We start from the raw sequence: 19741 nt of genomic DNA, 5'->3' as shown, positions 1-19741 counted from the left end.
GGATTTGTAAATGGAACCTACCCAGGCTCAAAGGCAGCTCCAGAACACCCTTCTGTGCCCGAAGATTCCCAAGAAGCAAAATGTCACCCAACAATGAACTTCAACTAGGACATCTGGCTTCAGAAATCCCGAATCCAGTACCATTACAAGCAGAAACTCTACGTGTATGTCTACAATGGAATTAAAACCCCTGGCAGGCCCATGTCAGCTGACTCAGGCTCACAAGGCAGGGGCAATGGGGATGTTTAATTGCAGTGTAGACTTCTGGGCTTGGGCTGGCGCCCAGGCTCTAGGACCCTGTGAGATGGGAGGGTTGCAGAGCTCAGGTTGCAGCCTGAGCCAGAACGTCTACACCACAATTAAATAGCCCAGCAGCCTGAACCCAAGTCAGCTTCAAGTGTCTTAACTGCAGTGTACATATACCCTAAATGGCCAGTTGTGTCTCTTTACCAATCATTACCCAGAATCCTTTCTGTGTACAGCTATTTCAGAGCAGTGTGGATTGCTGAGGTCTGGGGAAAAAACAAAAAGTTTGTATGTGCTTCGGGATATACCAGTTTCTTTTCTGCGTATTTCACAAATTAACCAGACAAAAATCTCTTTGTTGCAAAATGGACCCTAACTTTTACTATTACATGTGACTGTTTAGTAAATTTAATCTTTATATTCCACCATCAATGTGGGGAGACGTGGTGCAGGGTTTCATGCAGGGACAAGCCAGTGAATGCTCTGCAGAAGAAACAAATGTAATCCATGGTGATTTGTACAGAAAGGGCGAAGTTCATCACCTGAATCTCCTGCAGTTCCCCTCCATTTATCAGGGAGGTCTAAGACCCACGAGTAGACACACAAAGCAGTTCTTTTGCTGACAGTCCATTTTGAACACCTCAATTTTAATACTGGCAACATTCCTAACTTATTTTTCTTAATAATACAAATACTCAGCTCTTTCAGCTGCAGTACAGAACCAGACAGAGGGTAGTTCAATGTTCTCAGAATGGTTTAAAAATAGTAACACAAAGGAGAAAAAAAGCTCAGTGACCTTTAAACTACTTTGCGGGCTTTATTACTACTATTTTTAAACACGGATCCACCCACCCACGTGAGTGCACTTTCTTGGGAACATAATCCTAATAATAAACACTAGTGACAAAGTGTTTTTCCTTTGGTTCAGAAATTATTTTCCAGTCAGAAATCAATCTAAAAACAACACATTCCTTTATGATCAATCCACAGATATTACAAAAAAGCTTCATCAAAGTCTGCAGCTGAATTAATAGTGATGGGGAAGCTAGAACAATAAATCAACGCTCCAGCACAAACCTTCTTCCCACTTTGCTTTAGCATATTGCATCAATCTATTTTAAGATATTTTTGCATACATCCGAAGTTTAAAATTTAACAGGAAGTTTCAAATAAAGGATCAATCCAGCCATGTCTAACTATGAAATACCACTGCAGAGAGGGTATCAATGTTTCCTGTCAATACAGAAACCTGCTTAAATGATGGCTTCTGGTTAACATAAAAGTTGGGAGTCACAAGGGGGGTTTAGGCACCTAACTGCCATTTAGGCATGCAAGTCCAATATTTACATTCTCAAAAACCCGGCTCAAGCTGCTGCCTCACCCTGTAGGGGCCTAGGTTTCCACTGGTTAAGTCCCCTAGACACCTACATTTCTGCATGCACACAGCCACCTCATTCTTGACACCACTGAGCAACTTGGTGCCTAAGCTCCAGCAGGATTCACAAACTAGGCGTTCACCACTTATGTTGCGGGGCCAGTTTGGCAGATGTGCTCAGAGGCTGCCTTGGAGCACATCTACCAGCTTGGGCCCCATGCAAACCATAGCCAGAGAAGTCGGTGGTGATGCCCCGCCCCGCCCCCAACCCCCCCTTTTATGTAATAACCCAGCAGTTACAGCACTCACGAAGCATGTGGGAGATGCAGGTTCAAATCCCCACCCTGCCTGATGTGGAGCAGGGATCTGAATGCAGGTTTTGCACCTCCCAGGTTAGTGCCCTAACCACCGGTTTATAGAGCCACACACACACACACCTTCTCTGGTACAATGAATATATAATTATTTATACGAAGTGGAACAGCTTGAGATTGAGACACACCCACTCCAGAATATCTCATAACCCAGTGGTTGGGGCAAACACCTGGGATGTAGGAAACCCACGTTCAAGTCCCTGTTCCAAATAAGGCAGCGTGGGGATCTGAACACAGGTTTTCCACATCTCGGGTCCACGCTCTAACATGAGGCTATCGGGGGTAATAAGCAACATCACACCCTCGTCATTTTTTCTTGAAGAAAGGACTAACCTAGCTTACGCATCCGTAACTCCAGGCCAGGGTTCACGGCTGTGAATCCGGAGTGGAGGTAGGCGTCCATCTCCCTTTGAGGGGCAGGGCTTAGGCCAGGGGTGGGCAAACTTTTTGGCTCGAGGGCCACATCGGGGTGTGAAACTGTACGGAGGGCCGGATAGGGAAGGCTGTGCCTCGCCCCCATCCGCCTCAAACCCCCCCCCCCTTGTCCCCTGACCGCCCCTTCCTGGGACCCACGCCCCTACCACCCCCAGGACCCCACCTTCTATCCAATCCCCCCTGTTCCCTGTCTCCCCCAAACCTCTGCCCCATCCAACCGCCCCCTGCTCCCTGTCCCCTGACTGCCCCCCAGGACTCCCTGCCCCATATCCAACCCCCCGACCCCAGCCCCCTTACCATGCCGCTCAGAGCAGCATGTCTGGAGCTGCACCTCCTGGCTGGAGCCAGACATGCTGCTGCACTGCCCTGCATGAGCGCGCAGCCCCACCACCCAGAGCACTGCCTGTGTGGCTATGGGGGAGGAGGGACAGCAGGGGAGGGGCCAGGGGCTAGCCTCCCTGGCCAGGAGCTCAGGGGCCGGGCAGGACGGTCCCACGGGCCGTAGTTTGCCCACCTCTGGCTTAGGCCCTACCTTTCTCATCAGCATTTCCTGCTGGCTAGCTTAGAGAGCTCCCTGCTCAAGGTACTGGATTCTGTGAAGCCCCTTTTTTAGGCCCCTCACTGTCCCTGTGCATCATACAGGGAGCCTAGGTGCCTAACTCTGGGTCGAGAATTCCACTTGGTAGCAGGATACGTAAACGTAGGCACTGTGATGCTCAGCCTAAGTCCTCTTTGTGAATCCTGCCCATAGACCTTAATACACATGTGGGTTAGTGAGTAGAATACACTGGCTGTGATTCCCGTATCACAATATGTTTGGTAAAGTCCTCACTTCTCATGACATTTAACCCAGAGATGATGTTTGAAGACTCATCTAATACTGAGCTGGAGCACCAAGTTCTTAGGGCTTGTCTACTACACCTGAGAGTTATTCCAGAATAAGGCAGGACGTGAATTGAAAGTGGAGTAGCTATTCAGGAATAACCCAGGTGTAGACAAGCCAGTATCCTACAGCTAGGGTCCCAGGATTTTATTATGGGAAGCCCTCCAGGAAGTTGCACTGTGGCATTAAGGGGTAAATCCTGCTTCTTGCTGCAGGAGTACAGGAGCCTCTAGGAGGACTGCTGCATGGGAGGAATTAGGGGGCAGGGGTGAAGAGACGGAGCAGAGGGATCTGCACATCCAGAGCACTGCGGTGATACAGATCACCAGCCAGAACTGTTAAAGAAAAATGTAATTTGGATATCAAGTTTTTACTGAAAGCAAATAAAAAAAAATGTATTTACTGAAGTAAGAATCACCGTGAGCCAAAGCCTTGCTCTCGGTGTCTGACATTATGTTTAGCTGTTTGCTAAAGTTACCTTTTCATTAGTAAAGAGGAGAAAGCATTTTTAAATGTATGCTGAATTATACTGCATGTGGGGTTAAAGCCCCCAGCAGCGAGGAGGAGGGGCCTGTGCAAGGCTCACTGCACCACCTGAGTCTCACCCAGGGCCTGTGCAGGGGATGGATGGGCGAGACGCTGTGCAGGGATACTTATTCACCCCTGCCCCAGACACGCTGTGGAAAGGATCTCCATACCAGCCCTGCACAGTCCAGCATCACACCGATTAGCACTGTTCTAATCATAATCCATCACCACTTGGGTGTTCACATTTCATCTGGTATCTCAAGCTAACACTGCTGTGGGCTTTTTTTTCAAAAATAGCTAATATTTTTTATTTCTCCAATAGCTCCTTAAGAATAAAGCAGCGATTCTCAAACTGTGGGTCAGGACCCCAAAGTGGGTCTAACGCCAGGGCTGGCATTAGACTTATTGGGGCCCAGGGCCAAAGCCCAAGCCTGAGGACTTCAGCCCTTGGTGGCGGGGCTAAGGGTTACAGGCCCCTCGCCTGGGGCTGAAGACCTTGGACTATGGCTTTGGCCCCAGGGTGGGCTCCAGCTTTGGTCCCCACTCCTGGGGTCGTGTAGTAATTTTTGTTGTCAGAAAGGGGTCATGGTGCAATGAAGTTTGAGAACTCCTGGAATAAAGAGCCCTTTACAAAGAACAGAAGTTGGTCTGGTAATTTCTGCGTTTTTACAGTTGTGCACAGTCAATAGGTCCCACTATCTAAAATCAAGACTTACCATTTCCTCCCATTAACTGAAGTGCACTCATGCAGTGATCATCCTCTTCTTCTATTTCTTCTTCTTCAGCTTCTTCATCATGGTTATATGATACCGGTCCACTCTCTACCAGAACATTCTCTGGTTTTTCAAGCTCTGGCCCTTCTGTCTGTGAATCTGGAAAGGTTACCTGTGAACAAGACAGGGGGACACTAAAGTATACCATTCCTTGTAGCCAACTCTTCCCCCTTAAAACCTCCAAATGAAAGGGCCAGAGCAGCTGGCACTATTGTCCTCTAACAAAGCCAAAGCCCAGCCTAAGAAGCCTAAATCTTCTGGGGAACATTCAACGTCCACAGTGGAAAGTACTGTGAATGTGCCTGAGAGAGAAATGTTCAGATTTCAAGTATTTCAAAGCCAGGCAAATACTCAAAGTGAAACAGCCAAACAGAGTGAAAGAAAAACACAACCCTGTCACAACTGCTAGGTAAAACTAGCTTAAGGTGCTTTGGCAGAGCTCTGTGGGGAAGCTTGCAGTGTTTTCCTTCATTATGTTTGGTTCAAATAAGGGCTATTACACAATGGCAACACTATTATCACTTTAATGAGAGCAAAATGTACTCTGATATCAGAAAAAACTGATGTGTATTAGTTTTGACAGATCAGGCTGGATTTTCTTGGAGCAGAATCAAGAGCGTGACAATAATTCTCATTAGACAACACTGTTAATAGTGTAATAGAATAACACATTGGCTACACGAACTGGTACCTCTAGGTTATCAGAACAGTGGGTTGAGAACTGGTGGCTCCGAGAGCACATGCTAACAGAGAGCTGACTGTTCACATGGTGCTGGTCTGTCCTCTCTGTTGCCAGAGCTGTCTAAACTTTTTCAGAGATGAGGAGTCTGTCTTATTGCTGCTAAGGCCCCAATTCAGCAATGTGCTAAGAAGAGCTCAGCAGGAAGTGGTTTCCTCAGCCAGTGAAGAATTTTGAGATTTTCAACATTTTTCCCATTCAGCACTGGGATGAATCCAAAACAGAGAGGGACCCATGCCAGAGCAGCCAATTGCCTGGTGGTCAGGGCACTCACCTGGGATATGGGTAATTCAGTTTCAAGTCCCTGCTCTGCCAGTTTTGGAGTAGGGACTTGAACTCAAGTTTCCCACATTTCAGGTGAGTCCCCTGACCACCAGGCTTACTGGCTATTCTGAGGTCAGGCTCTCAATCTCTCTTGTTGGAGCTGTTCCACTTTGCATCAATAATTCTATAGGAATTGGAGCAGGGACTTGAACCTGGGTCTCCCACATCACATTAACTGAGAATGTATATGTTACTTGCCACTAGTCATCACCAGGAAAGACTGAAAAGATCAGGACTGTTTACATTCAACAGAAGATGAATAAGAGGGGACATGTTAGAAGTACGTAAAATGGTGTATGGTATGGAGAAGTCAGACTGGGAACTTCTATTCTTCCTGTCTCTTTAAACCAGAAGGGGACACTCAAATTAATTAAAAGGCAGCACATTCAAAACTGATAAAAGGAAACACTCCTTCACACAATGTGCAATTAAACTGTGGAACTTATTGCCACATCAGGCCATTAAAGCCAAAACCGTAGCAAGATTCAGAAAGGCATTAGCTATTTATATGAAAACAAGAATATCCACAGTTATAATAGTTAATGTTAAACCACTTTGGAAGGGATATTAAGCATGAGGCTTAAGCCAAAGTAGAGGTTAGGAGGAAGGTTTTTTGCACCTTCTGAATTATCCAGTGCAGGCCGCTCCTGAAGACAGGTTCTGATTCAGTATCTTACTTATTTGTGCTACAGTAACTCTTAGAGGCCCCAATCAAAATCAGGGCCCCATTGTTCTAGGCATTGTATGAACACATTGTAACGGAAAGCCCCTATCCCAAAAAGCTCATCTTAGATTTTCTAAGGGCTTGTATACACTTACAGCAGTGCAGCTGCACTGCGCTGGCGCTTAGTGAAGATGCGCCCCATGCCAATAGGAGATCTATCAGCGTAGGTACTCCTCCTCCCCAATAAGCCCTCTGGTCAACATAGCACTCTGTGCACCGGGAGTTTGGTCGGTGTAACTGCATCGCTCAGGGCTGTGGATTATATAAATTTCGTTAGACTGACGTACGTTTGTAGTGTAGACCAGGGCAAAGTCACCAAGGAGATTCCACCAATAGCTCATTGATTGGGTACTGCACACCCATTAATTTTAACAGGGACTGGGTGCACATAGAAAACAATCTCTATGTAGAAATAAATCTTACTGTTACTTAGATTTGAATTCCTTTTAGTTTATCATGTTTCACCCATCACCACTTTTCCCATATAGAATTATCAAACTGACAACTCCAGGGGTTTTAGGCACAAGAAGTAATAGACAACAGTTTCAGGAAAAACATCTTAATTTATGCTTAATTTTTATGCTAAAAGTTTCCATCTGCTCTAAAAATTTTCACTAAAGAATGGATGAATATAAAGGAGCTACAACTGATTCATTGTTTATTAAAATTGCACCATCCTAATTAAAATATGACCTTCTTCTAATTATCATGTCCATTTCCAGGCTGTTACAGCTCTAAAAATGTGCAGGTTTTTCTAATGAGCACAGCATAAAAAGTGAAAATGTATTTCCCCAGGCATTATATCAAACTGTTTCTGAAAATTAATGTTTTAACCATTTTTAAACAAAGGTGTCAAACAATTCCTTTCACCAAACTTCCTGAATCAGTCTCCAGAAAATTTGAACTTTAGTATGGCTTTTAAACTCTCGCCTTTTTTTTTTTTTTTTTTTTTTTAATGGGGGCATGAATGGTTGTGTAAACATGTTAAATGATCAAAGTTAACTAGAACATTTTCAAAATGGTGTCAGATTTCACACATTTATATAAAAAAAGATGAATGGCTGAGTCAGTTTGTAAATTAGCAATATAGATGCTACATTGTTATGTAACAGTTTAGTATCTGAATATGAACAACAATTTTAATTTACTGTATGTGTATACACATGTGTAAACGTATTTCACAGAGACAGAGTGTGAAGGAGGAGAACATAAGAACGGCCATACTGGGTCATACCAAAGGTCCATCTAGCCCAGTATCCTGTCTTCCGACAGTGGCAAATGCCAGGTGCCCCAGAGGGAATGAACTGGTAATCATCAAGTGATCCAGTCCCTGTTGCTCATTCCGAGCTTCTGGCAAACAGAGGCTAAGGACACCATCCCTGCCCATCTTGGCTAATAGCCATTGATGGTCCTATCCTCCATGAATTTTTCTAGTTCTTTTTTGAACCCTGTTATAGTCCTGGCTTTCACAACATCCTCTGGCAAGGCGTTCCACAGGTTGACTGTGCATTGTGTGAAGAAATACTTCCTTTTGTTTGTTTTAAACCTGCTGCCTTTTAATTTCATTTGATGATCCCTAGTTCTTGTGTTCTGAGAAGGAGTAAATAACACTTCCTTATTTACTTTCTCCACACCAGTCATAATTTTATAGACCTCTACCATATCCCCCCTTAGTCATCTCTTTTCCAAGATGAAGAATCCCAATCTTATTAATCTCTCCTCATACGGAAGCTGTTTCATACCCCTAATCATTTCTGTTGCTCTTTTCTGAAACTTTTCCAATTCCAATATATCTTTTTTGAGATGGGGCAACCGCATCTGCACACAGTATTCAAGATGTGAGTGTACCATGGATTTATATAGAGGCAATATGATATTTTCTGTCTTATTATCTATCCCTTTCTTAATGACTCCCAACATTCTGTTCACTTTTTTGACTGCCATGAACATTGAGTGGATGTTTTCAGGGAACTATCCACAATGACTCCAAGATCTCTTTCTTGAGTGTTAACAGCTAATTTAGACCCCATCATTTTAGATGTATAGTTGGGATTATGTTTTCCAAATGTGCATTACTTTGCATTTATCAACATTGAATTTCATCTGCCATTTTGTTGCCCAGTCACCCAGTTTTGTGAGATACTTTTGTAGCTCTTTGCAGTCTGTCTGGGATTTAACTATCTTGAGTAGAATCATAGAATCATAGAATATCAGGGTTGGAAGGGACCTCAAGAGGTCATCTAGTCCAACCCCCTGCTCAAAGCAGGACCAATTCCCAACTAAATCATCCCAGCCAGGGCTTTGTCAAGCCGGGCCTTAAAAACCTCCAAGGAAGGAGACTCCACCACCTCCCTAGGTAACGCATTCCAGTGTTTCACCACCCTCCTAGTGAAATAGTTTTTCCTAATATCCAACCTGGACCTCCCCCACTGCAACTTGAGACCATTGCTCCTTGTTCTGTCATCTGCCACCACTGAGAACAGCAGAGCTCCATCCTCTTTGGAACCCCACTTCAGGTAGTTGAAAGCTGCTATCAAATCCCCCCTCATTCTTCTCTTCTGGAGACTAAACAATCCCAGTTCCCTCAGCCTCTCCTCATAAGTCATGTGCTCCAGACCCCTAATCATTTTTGTTGCCCTCCGTTGGACTCTTTCCAATTTTTCCACATCCTTCTTGTAGTGTGGGGCCCAAAACTGGACACAGTATTCCAGATGAGGCCTCACCAATGTTGAATGAAGGGGAACGATCACGTTTAGTAGTTTAGTATCATCTGCAAATTTTACCTCCTCACTATTTATCCCTTTTTCCAGATGATTTATGAATATGTTGAATGGGACTGGTCCCAGTACAGACCCCTGGGGAACACCACTATTTACCTCTCTCTATTCTGAAAACTGACCATTTGTTCCTACCCTTTGTTTCTTATCTTTTAACCAGTTACCAATCCATGAAAGGACCTTCCCACTTATCCCATGACAGCTTACTTTGCTTAAGAGCCTTTGGTGAGGGACCTTGTCAAAGGCTCTCTGAAAATCTAAGTACACTATAGCCACCGGACACCCCTTGTCCACATGCTTGTTCACTCAAAGAATTCTAGCAGAGTGGTGAGGCATGATTTCCCTTTACAAAAACCATGTTGACTCTTCCCCAACAAATTATGTTCATCTTTGTGTCTGACAATTTTGTTCTTTACTATAGTTTCAACCAGTTTGCTCAGTACTGAAGTCAGGTTTACCAGCCGGTAATTGCCAGGATCACCTCTGGAGCCCTTTTTAAAAATTGGCATCACATTAGCTGTCCTCCAGTCATTTGGTGCAGACATTGATTTAAATGATAGGTTACAGACTACAGTTAGTAGTTCTGCAATTTCCCATTTGAGTTCCTTCAGAACTCTTGGGTGAATACCATCTGGTCCTGGTGACTTATTACTGTTTAGTTTACCAATTTGTTCCAAAATCTCCTCTAATGACACCTCAATCTGGGACAGTTCCTCAGATTTGTCACCCAAAAAGAATGGTTTAGGTTTGGGAATCTCTCTCACATCCTCAGCCGTGAAGACCGATGCAAAGAATTTATTTAGTTTCTCCACAATGGCCTTATCATCTTTGAGTGCTCCTTTAGCATCTCAATTGTCTAGTGGCCCCACTAGTTGTTTAGCAGGCTTCCTGCTTCTGATGTACTTACAAAATTTTTGCTCTTCAAATTCTTTTTTGGCCTTCCTAATTATATTTTTACACTTCATTTGGCAGTTTATGCTCCTTTCTATTTTCCTCACTAGGATTTAACTTCCACTTTTTAAAGGATGCCTTTTTGCCTCTCATTGCTTTATTTACTTTGTTGTTTAGCCACAGTGGCACTTTTTTGGTTCTCATACTATGTTTTTGAATTTGAGGTATACATTTAAGTTGAGCCTCTATTATGGTGTCTTTAAAAAGTTTCCATGTATCTTACAGGGATTTCACTTTTTGCGCAGTACCTTTTAATTTCTGTTTCACTAACCTCCTCATTTTTGTGTAGTTCCCCTTTCTGAAATTAAATGCTTCTGTGTTGGGCTGCTGTGGTGTTTTCCCCACCACAGGGTTGTTAAAATTAATTATATTATGGTCACTATTACCAAGGGGTCCAGCTATATTCACCTCTTGGACCAGATCCTGTGCTCCACTTTGGACTAAATCAGGAATTGCCTCTCCTCTTTTGGGTTCCAGGACTAGCTGCTCCAAGAAGCAGTCATTTAAGGTGTCACGAAACTTTCTCTCTGCATCCCGTCCTAAGGTGACATGTACCCAGTCAATCTGGGGATAGTTGACATCCCCCATTATTATTGAGTTTTTTATTTTAATAGTCTCTCTAATCTCCCGAGCATTTCACAGTCACTATCACCATCCTGGTCAGGTGGTCGCTAATATATCCCTACTGCTATATTCTTATTATTAGAGCTTTGGAGGAGTTAGTGACAGGAGTCATGACTCACATTTTGGGGGGGGAGGGAGAGAGACAGAGTGAGAGAGAGAGAGAGAGAGAGAACTACCAAAATGAGTATCGTGAATATGGTCACATAATTATTAACAACTCCTCCTCTGCAATATTACAATCTCAAACCAAAATACATAAATATTAAGTTTCATTATTTAGGGTGAGCTGTCACTTTTTCCTCTGCCCCAGGAGCAGACAAGGGAGGGAAACAGGACCCCAGAATCACAATTCTCTCCCTGGCTACCTGCTTGCTCCCTGGGGGAAGTCATCTACCACTGGTCCTCAACAGGAGTTGATTACTTCCTCCTGTGCGGCAGTTCAGCTCTGCTGGATAATACAGTGAGGGAGTAGGGACAAACTCTGCTTACTCCCCACCACTGCTCTCTTACTCAATTTGTTTGTTTTTTAAAAGCATATAGGTGTTATTTCCCCCTCCCCAAACTGGAATTCCTCTTGAATATATTAAATATTAATATTTACCTGGTTTATTGAGAGGTTTGTGTTCACAGTTTCACTCACCCTTCCATTCTGAATCCCTATTTTTGTAAAAGCAAATAATTCCAACTGGAAAACAGAGAGCATCATCTTTGCAATGATTCCACTGGCCTGATAAGAGGGACCAATCCTTATCTCTTTGACTCGGAATTTACATTCCCATAACAGAGATCAGAATCTGATTGTGATGCTCTGTACCTCGGGGAAACACCCGACACCCCCATGTTCATCTTTATAAAATGGTTGTGTGGTATCCAATGCAAAGTTTGTCATGTTGGGTGTCTTCGAAAGGATCATAATGCACTGAGCATGGTTGTTATAGTAATTGTTACAGTAATGTTATAGTAAGGGTACAGGTTATAATTTCATGTATATAGTTATGAGGCTGAAGATGTATCCTCATGGCTTAAAGCAAGCCCATGCAAAAACTCTCCAGGAAGAGAGAGGCAGTTCACACCTCGTCGGGGCATGTATGGGACAAATCCAGCCCAGCCTCACATGAACAATGGACACTGGCTTAGGCAGCAACAAAAGAATCTGTTAGACCCTTGAGGGAGTCACCCCCTTCCTTTAGGCAGTTTGAGACTGCAATGAGGTAACGCTCACCTGACTCTGAAGGGGAGAGGAGGGGCAAAGCCAAGAGGAAAGAAAGAACATGATAAAAGGGAGACATTTTGCCATGCTCTCTCTCTCTCCCACCCAAATCTACAGACACCACCACCACCAAGTGACTGAACCACTGATCAAAGGGGAGAGCCTGGCTGAAGAGCCAGCCTGTGGTGAGAAGCATCTACGTTTTTAAGGACATTAAAAGTGTTAAGATCATCTTAGAATGTGTTTTGCTTTTATTTCGTTTGACCAAATCTGACTTGTTATGCTTTGACTTATAATCACTTAAATCTACCCATAGTTAATAAATCTGTTTGTTTATTCTACCTGAAGCAGTGCGTTTGGTTTGCAGTGTGTCAGAGACTCCCGTTGGGAGAACAAGCCTCATACATATCAATTTCTTTCTGAAACTGACAAACTCATATAAGCTTGCAGTGTCCGGTGGGCATAACTGGATACTGCAAGACGGAGGTTCCTAGGGGGCTGGAAGTATCTGGGACTGGAGATAGTGGCTAGTGTCATTCGCTTGCAAGTAGCTGGGAGCAGCTTACATGCCAGAGGCTGTGTGTGAACAGCCCAGGAGTAGGGGTTCTCACAGCAGAGCAGGGTAAGGCTGGTTCCCAGAGTCAAGGATTGGAGTGGCCTAGCAGATCACTGGTCCAGACAATACCAGAAGGGAACGTCACACCAGTCCACTGAGGTTTGTGGTAGTTGCCATAATCAAGTGTTAAGTATTGTATTATGAGTTAAGTCAATTTTCAGATTGCAGTTGTGTAGAAGGGTTCTGGGAGAGGTGGTAAACTTCACATACCTCTTCAGTTGCAGCCTTTTTAGCTAGTTGTGTAGAAATCAAGGGTCTTAATCTGGAAAGAAGAAAAAAGATGCTGGTGATTATTAGGAAAGTTATATTGTAAATGTAAAACACAAGGTCAGCTTGACACAGGCTACATTCACTTGTTCTCTAGCCAAGAGAACAAGTTTGCTAATGTTATCACACTATGTATTTATTTTATCCTTTAAATTTAAAAACATAAAAAAGTCTATGCCCAAGCCCTACACACAGTTTAACAGCAATTAACATTTACATTCAGTAAAACTATCACCTAGCAGCTCAATACAATAAAGGATTGTCTAGACATGAAAGTTGATTTGGAATAAGGTAGGGTGTGTTTTTAAAGAGGTTTAACTATTCCTGATTAACTCCATATGCGAATGCTCTTATCCCAAAATAATAGTGTCTTATTTTGAATAAATGTAATCCATTTCCAAAGTGGATTAAGTTTATTTGGAATACAATTAATCAGGAATAATTAATTTAGGAACAGCTAATCGGAATAACTCCCCATGTAGACAAGCCCTTAGAAAAAAGGCAAGCTAATAAGCACAATAGCAAAACTCCATCCCATACTCCTCTCAAAGCCCTTCTTAGCTCTCCCCAGAGGCCCTATAGATTACCTTTGCCACATGCTCTGAAGGCCAAAAAATTTCTACTCACTGCTGGCCCCTCCCTCTTTTCTGTTATAGTGAGAGGGACAGATTCAGTGAGCCAGATTCTGTTCCTAATTACACCAGTGTAAATCTGGAATCACTTTATTTCAGTGAGGTGATTCCAGTTTTACATTGATGTACCGAGATTACATCAGTATGATTTTAACATTTTATATCTAATCTTGAACTAGACAACAACATCAAAAAACAAAAGGATCCTACATGAGGAGGGATAGCTCAGTGGTTTGAGCATTGGCCTGCTAAACTCAGGGTTGTGAGTTCAATCCTTGAGGGGGGCCATTTAGGGATCCGGGGCAAAAATCTGTCTGGGGATTGGTCCTGCTTTGAGCAGGGGGTTGGACTAGATGACCTCCTGAGGTCCCTTCCAACCCTGAGATTCTATGAGTTGAAAGTAAGAAATGCTGGAAGCTGAACTTGAGCATCTTTTTTAAAGTATTGCATAGCGGGGGAAAGGACTGCAGACACACATTTGAAGATCAGAGAGGAGTCTGTATTATTTTGCCACTCAAGTGCTAAGTGTTGTCCTTGTTAGTCATTTGAAATCCTGTTTCCTTATTGCTATGAACACTGTTCTCAATTGTTTTAACCTAGTTTTGGCTGCTTTGTGTCCCCTCTTCTCATCCAGATATATCCAGCTATAGAGAGAATGACTTGCCTGGTACCTAAATTCTGCTCACAGAGGTTCCCTGGCATATCTCTGAATGGAGTCTAAGTTTCATTAATAGAGATGAATGTTTAGCTCTGGAGGTGTACATGTAGAGTAAGATGCTTCTTTCCCTCTACTCATCCATTGATTCTCGCATTATTTAGCGTACAAACAAAGAAGTTGTTCTCCAATTTTAAAAGGACACTAAATCTGACTATTCTACAGTAGGAAGTGAAACCCCAGAGAACGAGTGGAGAGTTTTAGTCTTCATTATCTGACAGAGAAGAAAATATTAAAATTCAAGAGACAGGCGTTCAGCTGAGAATCTTCTTTGCAGAGTTTCAGAACATTTTCAGGATACTTGAACATCTGGGGCAGTCCAAAGTGAACCTGTTTTCAGTGCATCTAACCAAGCTGATGTCCGGGCAACATTTCAAAGGCAGAGTCTATGCGCTTGCACCTACAGAGTGATTTGGAATACAATGGTATTCTTTTACAACTATTGTCTGTTGCACTTCATGATTATCATGATGGCAGAAGACGGTACCGTTAACCCAGAGAATGTATTTACTCCCTAGAAGTCCTAAAGGATCCTTCGACAGAGAAAACATTTGAAGGCACTGATGCAAATCTTACTCTGTGTCCGACTTCCCCTTTATGCTGCCCCACCTGAGTTATACAACCTTCCTGATATCTGAATATGTGTATTATACGGTTAATCATTGTTTTCTAATCTAGAGTACTAATTTAGATGCACACAGACATGAGAATGCAGTAACAATATCAATAGGTTAGATAAATGAAGGTTGCTGGTAAAATATCTGTTATCCTGTATTCACATACTTGAAAAGCAGTAGATCTATTTGAAAACAGTGTGATTATTGCAATTAACACTATCAAAAAATGAGACTTGTTGCCGTATGTTACTGATTGACACCATGCTCCCCCCCAAGAATACCCTGAAGCCTTGCCCCTCCCCAGTTAGAATCAAGCTATAAAATAAGCCCAGAAGGCACTCAGAATGTACTGGCCTTTGTTTTAGAGGCAATAATGCATGCGCTCACACTGAACAATACAATCACGGCTACACTAAGTACACAGTAAATATCCCAGTGTCATTTTAATTACAAATGTTCCCATAATGAAGAAAAAAAGGATTCTAACTTGTGGAACCCCTAATTGTAAACTGCAACCCTAAACATAAGGAAGTCATTCTATTGCACTTTACAATAATGAGAGACTGAGTACTCCACAGGCTGTATTCCTGTACTATGTTAGTGTTCATAAAGCATGTTTATTTCTCAGTAGTAAGAGTACTGCAGTTCTCAGAGCAAGCCAAAAATAATACAGAAAAAACATATATATGATGTACTGGAAAAACACTGGGACTGATTCTCCTCTTCCTTCCACTGATCTTAGTGGGACTCCACAGGCTTCAGCAGAGTTAATCCCAATTTAAGCAGGAGGATCAGGCTCATTAATTAATATGTACTATCACCAAACATCAGCAGTGAAAACTGGAGAACTAAAACCATCACACACAGAGATACATTGTGTCAACTTATTTTCCTAAGAGAATAATGTCTTTGATTAAAAAAAAAAAAAAGTAATTTATGTCTCTTGACTGGTGATGTCATTATCTCCACAGAGACCCCTAGCTATTACTGTACTGTACAGAGCACTGAAGAAAGATTTTACAGTGTTTTTTTTTTTTTTAAATGCCCTGATGCCCTGACCTTCTTAAAACAGAGCAGCTGCTGCCACACCAACCATATGGAACAATAAATTACTGGCTGCCATGGCTACAGATACTGGCTCCTTCTGCAGTCTGATTTAACCAGGGAAGGCTAGAATATTGTAGTGTGCCATCACTGAAGAACACAGCTGTTTCTGAGGCTTGAGTGGGATGGGGCATTAATGCTCAAATGAGCAGCTTCACAAAAAGAGGACAGCCAAAGTCTTTTATGCCACTTTCAACATGCATGTACCCCCCATCAACATGACTACCTCCCCATTTATCCCAGCTCATCGGACTTGCTGAAAATTGGGCTTTTGCTGAGCAGAAGAAATACTCGGAATTAGGAGCTGCTTTGTCTCATATGTTTGGTATCATTTCCTGGGTTAAGACACATGGTGATATACAGCATGTTTCTGTTTAAAATATAATACTTTGACAAAAATGAAATGGCTCTCATGATCTTTCTAAATGCTTCTGTAATCATTCCCCATTTACTGTATCGTTTGGTTTTATGCATTTGCATTATGAACTATGAAACTGACAGAATTAAATACATTAAAAATAAAACAAATAAACCACAACAGAAGCAATGTTGTGAATGGTAAAGCAAACCTACAAAAGGAAAAAGATGTACAAACCACAAGTGCAACATACAGGTTTCAAGCCAATTTTCAAAATTATTCGTATGTTCCAGACAACCAACATACAGAACACGTGAAGTTGATACTCTTGACATTTTCTTGTCAGAAAGTAATGGCACAGAACTTGTCGTTAGTGTCTGCTCACTATAGAATCTGCTTAGCTCCTGCTCCAGCTTCAGTTAAGACATACAAGCTAGCATCTAGGTTTGTCCTCCAGCTTAACAATTTAAAAGAAGATTTAGTATAATAGAATCTGACAGGGCTGAAGATCACAAATTGAACTTTCAAAGTGAATGCTTTGAAAAACAAGCTGGCTGTGACAAACTTTTTATTTTGCTTATTACTTAATGAACAAAGATTATATAATACAGTACAAAAAACAGAGAGGAAGTTATGGGGCAATAAAGTGTGTAATTTATATTAGGCAATTCACCCACCCAGGGGATTATTATACCATAACAATCTCCTCAATGTAATTCTGGAAATAGCAGCTTTAGAACGTCACCCAAAGCTCTCTTACTGCTGAATTTTAATTTAATCCACCCACGTAGGAAACCTCTTACTGCTGCTTACCACCCATACTAATGTTACAGGCAGAAGGACAGACAGACAACGAATACATGATGGCATGATGTGATATAATGGGTTTATCATCATGAGTCTGTGATGGCTGTGTTAATCATGAGTGGAGAAACCTTGAGTAAAATTATGCAGGTCATCCGAGACAAGTGTCAATAAAACCTATATAACCATGCCACTCCATCATGCATTCTATATACACGACATGTGTTGCAGAAAATCTACTGTGAAGTGCTCTAGAGAGTTCTATTGGTGCTGTTTCGGCATCCCTCCCACTTGTAAAGCCAAGCTGTCTTTGTACCAGGACCAACTGACTAGATATCTGCAGAAGGGAAAAACAACAATTGTAAACATCTCTAATAGTGACCTTAAATAGCTTTCCAGGTCAAGGATTTAATGGTGTGTCCCTTACTGGAAAGTTGGGAATCTCCTCTTTTCGATAGCGTAAAGCTCCTGCTAGCTGCAAACTTTAAGCCTGCCATTGGTTCCAGCCTGAATAGTTGGCTGTCCTAAGCCTCAGGCCCGTGGTGGTAATTTTGCAGAAGGCGAGGGATTGAAAATCCTATATTCTCATGACAGAACAAAACATTTCTCTGGCAGCTTGGAGTCAGTGCAACTACTGCTAAGTCCGAGTGAAACTGCAGTCTGAGTGAAACTGGCACCTGGCTCTAACCCAGACCCTTAGCTGTGTAAACTAGCCCAGGTTTAAAGCACCTCCAGACACAGGTCAGAGGTTTTACTGTGTGGACAAGGGGGCGAGGGAAGGCTAAAACCTGGGTAAAGAGCCCAGGTTAAATGTGCCATGAAGACATACCCAGTAAGGAAACAGTAAAGGGAGTAGGCTTTGCAGTGGGGATGCTCTCACCTGGACTAGGCAGATCAGAGCCATGTGCTGATCACCGGGGCTAGCTCTGGAGTGAAGACATACCTCAAGAGAAACATCTACTGGTGAAGAATAAAGTCAGGCATCTGTGCTGTTTTCCTACAGACTGTTGCATCTTCTTCAGAACAGACAAGCACTCTGCTAATATACAGGTGCCTGGACACATTTTCCATATCTGTTCTTGGGAGTGAGAAGGGAGGAGTGAATACGGATGAAAGACAAGACTGAATATTTTTCTGTGTAACTGCAGCACTCACTGATCCAAGACCTCAAATAAATGCTGTAAAACATCACATGATGTTTTTCTTACTGACCATAACAAGAAATTTTCAACTACAAAAATGGAGGGAGTTCAAATATAAAGCCACATCACTGTCTAAAGTAAACCAAACAACAGATCTAAGGAGACCCTCTATATGTCTCTCACTCTAAGAAATTACTGCAGACCATGGGAAATTGCAATTGCTCCAGGTCAAGAAAGGCTGGCTGTGGTAACTCTACTGCCTTGGCCAATGCACCTACTTCCTGACATTATAAAAGTGGAAGACAGGGTTGCCACTTTTCTAATTGCTGGTAACCACAACCCCAAGGCCCCAGCCCCAGCTCCACCTCTTCCCCCAAGGCTCTGCCTCTGATCTGCCTCTTCCTCCAAGACCCCAACTCACTACTCTGCCCCCCTCCCTCCCCCGGCCACTAACTGGATCATCTCAAGGAGTTTGCCTGCTGCTTGCAGGCAGGCCCCACCTGAGCTGGGGCTAGCACAGGTTAATGAACTGGTTCCTCCCCCCACCCAGCACTAATCGGGCTTTTGGTTTAGGTGCCATTTAGGGTTGCCAGGTCCCCAAAAACCAGGCGCCTGGCAACCCTAAATGGCACCCGGACACAGAAGGTAAAACCCGGATGGGTGGCAACCCTAAAAAAAAAAAATTAATGGAGATATCCTATCTCCTAGAAGTAGAAGGTACCTTGAAAGGTCATTGAGTCCAGCCCCCTGCCTTCATTAGCAGGACCAAGTACTAATTTTGCCCCAGATCCCTAAGTGGCCCCCTCAAGGATTGAACTCACAACCCTGGGTTTAGGAGGCCAATGCTCAAACCACTGAGCTATCCCTCCCCACGCAGTGGAACACTTTACTGGATTTGTCAATATGGATGCTGATGAACTCACCTCTTGAGAGCTGACAACAGAGGAAAGTATTTGCAATTAAAAAAAAAAAATCTAGACTTGATCAAAAGAGAAGAAACCACTATCCAAAAGATGCATCGCTTTCACTACAGCAGCTTGAGCCTTTTCTGCCTGCCCAAATGAAATGGTGGCAGAAAGGCAGATTTGCATCTTACAGGAAAAACTTCTTGAAACAGAGGAAGCTATAAAGCTGGGTTACAACTTTATTCTGAAAAGTATGTAACTAACCACACTATGGTTCCGAATCAGTAAGACACACAAACCTGTGCCTCACTTTAATTATGCAAGTAGTCCCACTTTAAGTGCTTAACTGCCTTGCTGAACTGGGGCCCGAAATGGTTGTGAAAAGGCAGAAAATGTATGGAAATTATATAAGGCAATCTAAATACCAATCATTTTTACATCCTGTGCTTACAGCTACGGATAGACAAATCTTTCTAAATTAACAAGTCACACAAACACTTGTATAATCTGATTAGAGCTAAATTACATTGTGAAGATGTGTATTTCCAATGGCAAAGTTCTTAACAGTAGTGTTTTTGCCTTTAATTCTGGTACAAATGTATTATACCAGATGTAGCC

The 19741-nt window shown here is 42.8% G+C and overlaps 1 protein-coding gene across 2 annotated transcripts in view; it reads right to left on the bottom strand.

Annotated features, from left to right (window-relative positions):
• Positions 1-19741, bottom strand: part of BRF1 (BRF1 RNA polymerase III transcription initiation factor subunit) — a 230182-nt gene that overhangs the window by 4532 nt on the left and 205909 nt on the right. Inside the window, exons 16-18 of one of the 2 annotated variants that reach the window (XR_004645421.1) lie at positions 12790-12841; positions 4558-4726; positions 22-512 (exon numbers count right to left, since the gene is read on the bottom strand). Coding sequence is in view for 1 of the 2 variants with exons in the window: in XM_034767834.1 (XP_034623725.1) it covers positions 4558-4726; positions 12790-12841 (221 nt within the window). In the remaining variant the exon portion in view is untranslated. The remainder of the gene's footprint in view (positions 1-21; positions 513-4557; positions 4727-12789; positions 12842-19741) is intronic. The other variant, XM_034767834.1, reaches the window with a different exon arrangement.

The sequence above is a fragment of the Trachemys scripta genome, chromosome 4 (genome assembly GCF_013100865.1).
Source record: "Trachemys scripta elegans isolate TJP31775 chromosome 4, CAS_Tse_1.0, whole genome shotgun sequence".
Classification (NCBI taxonomy): domain Eukaryota; kingdom Metazoa; phylum Chordata; order Testudines; family Emydidae; genus Trachemys; species Trachemys scripta.
Note: the sequence above shows the minus strand (reverse complement) of the source record. Positions and strands in the feature narration are given on the sequence as shown.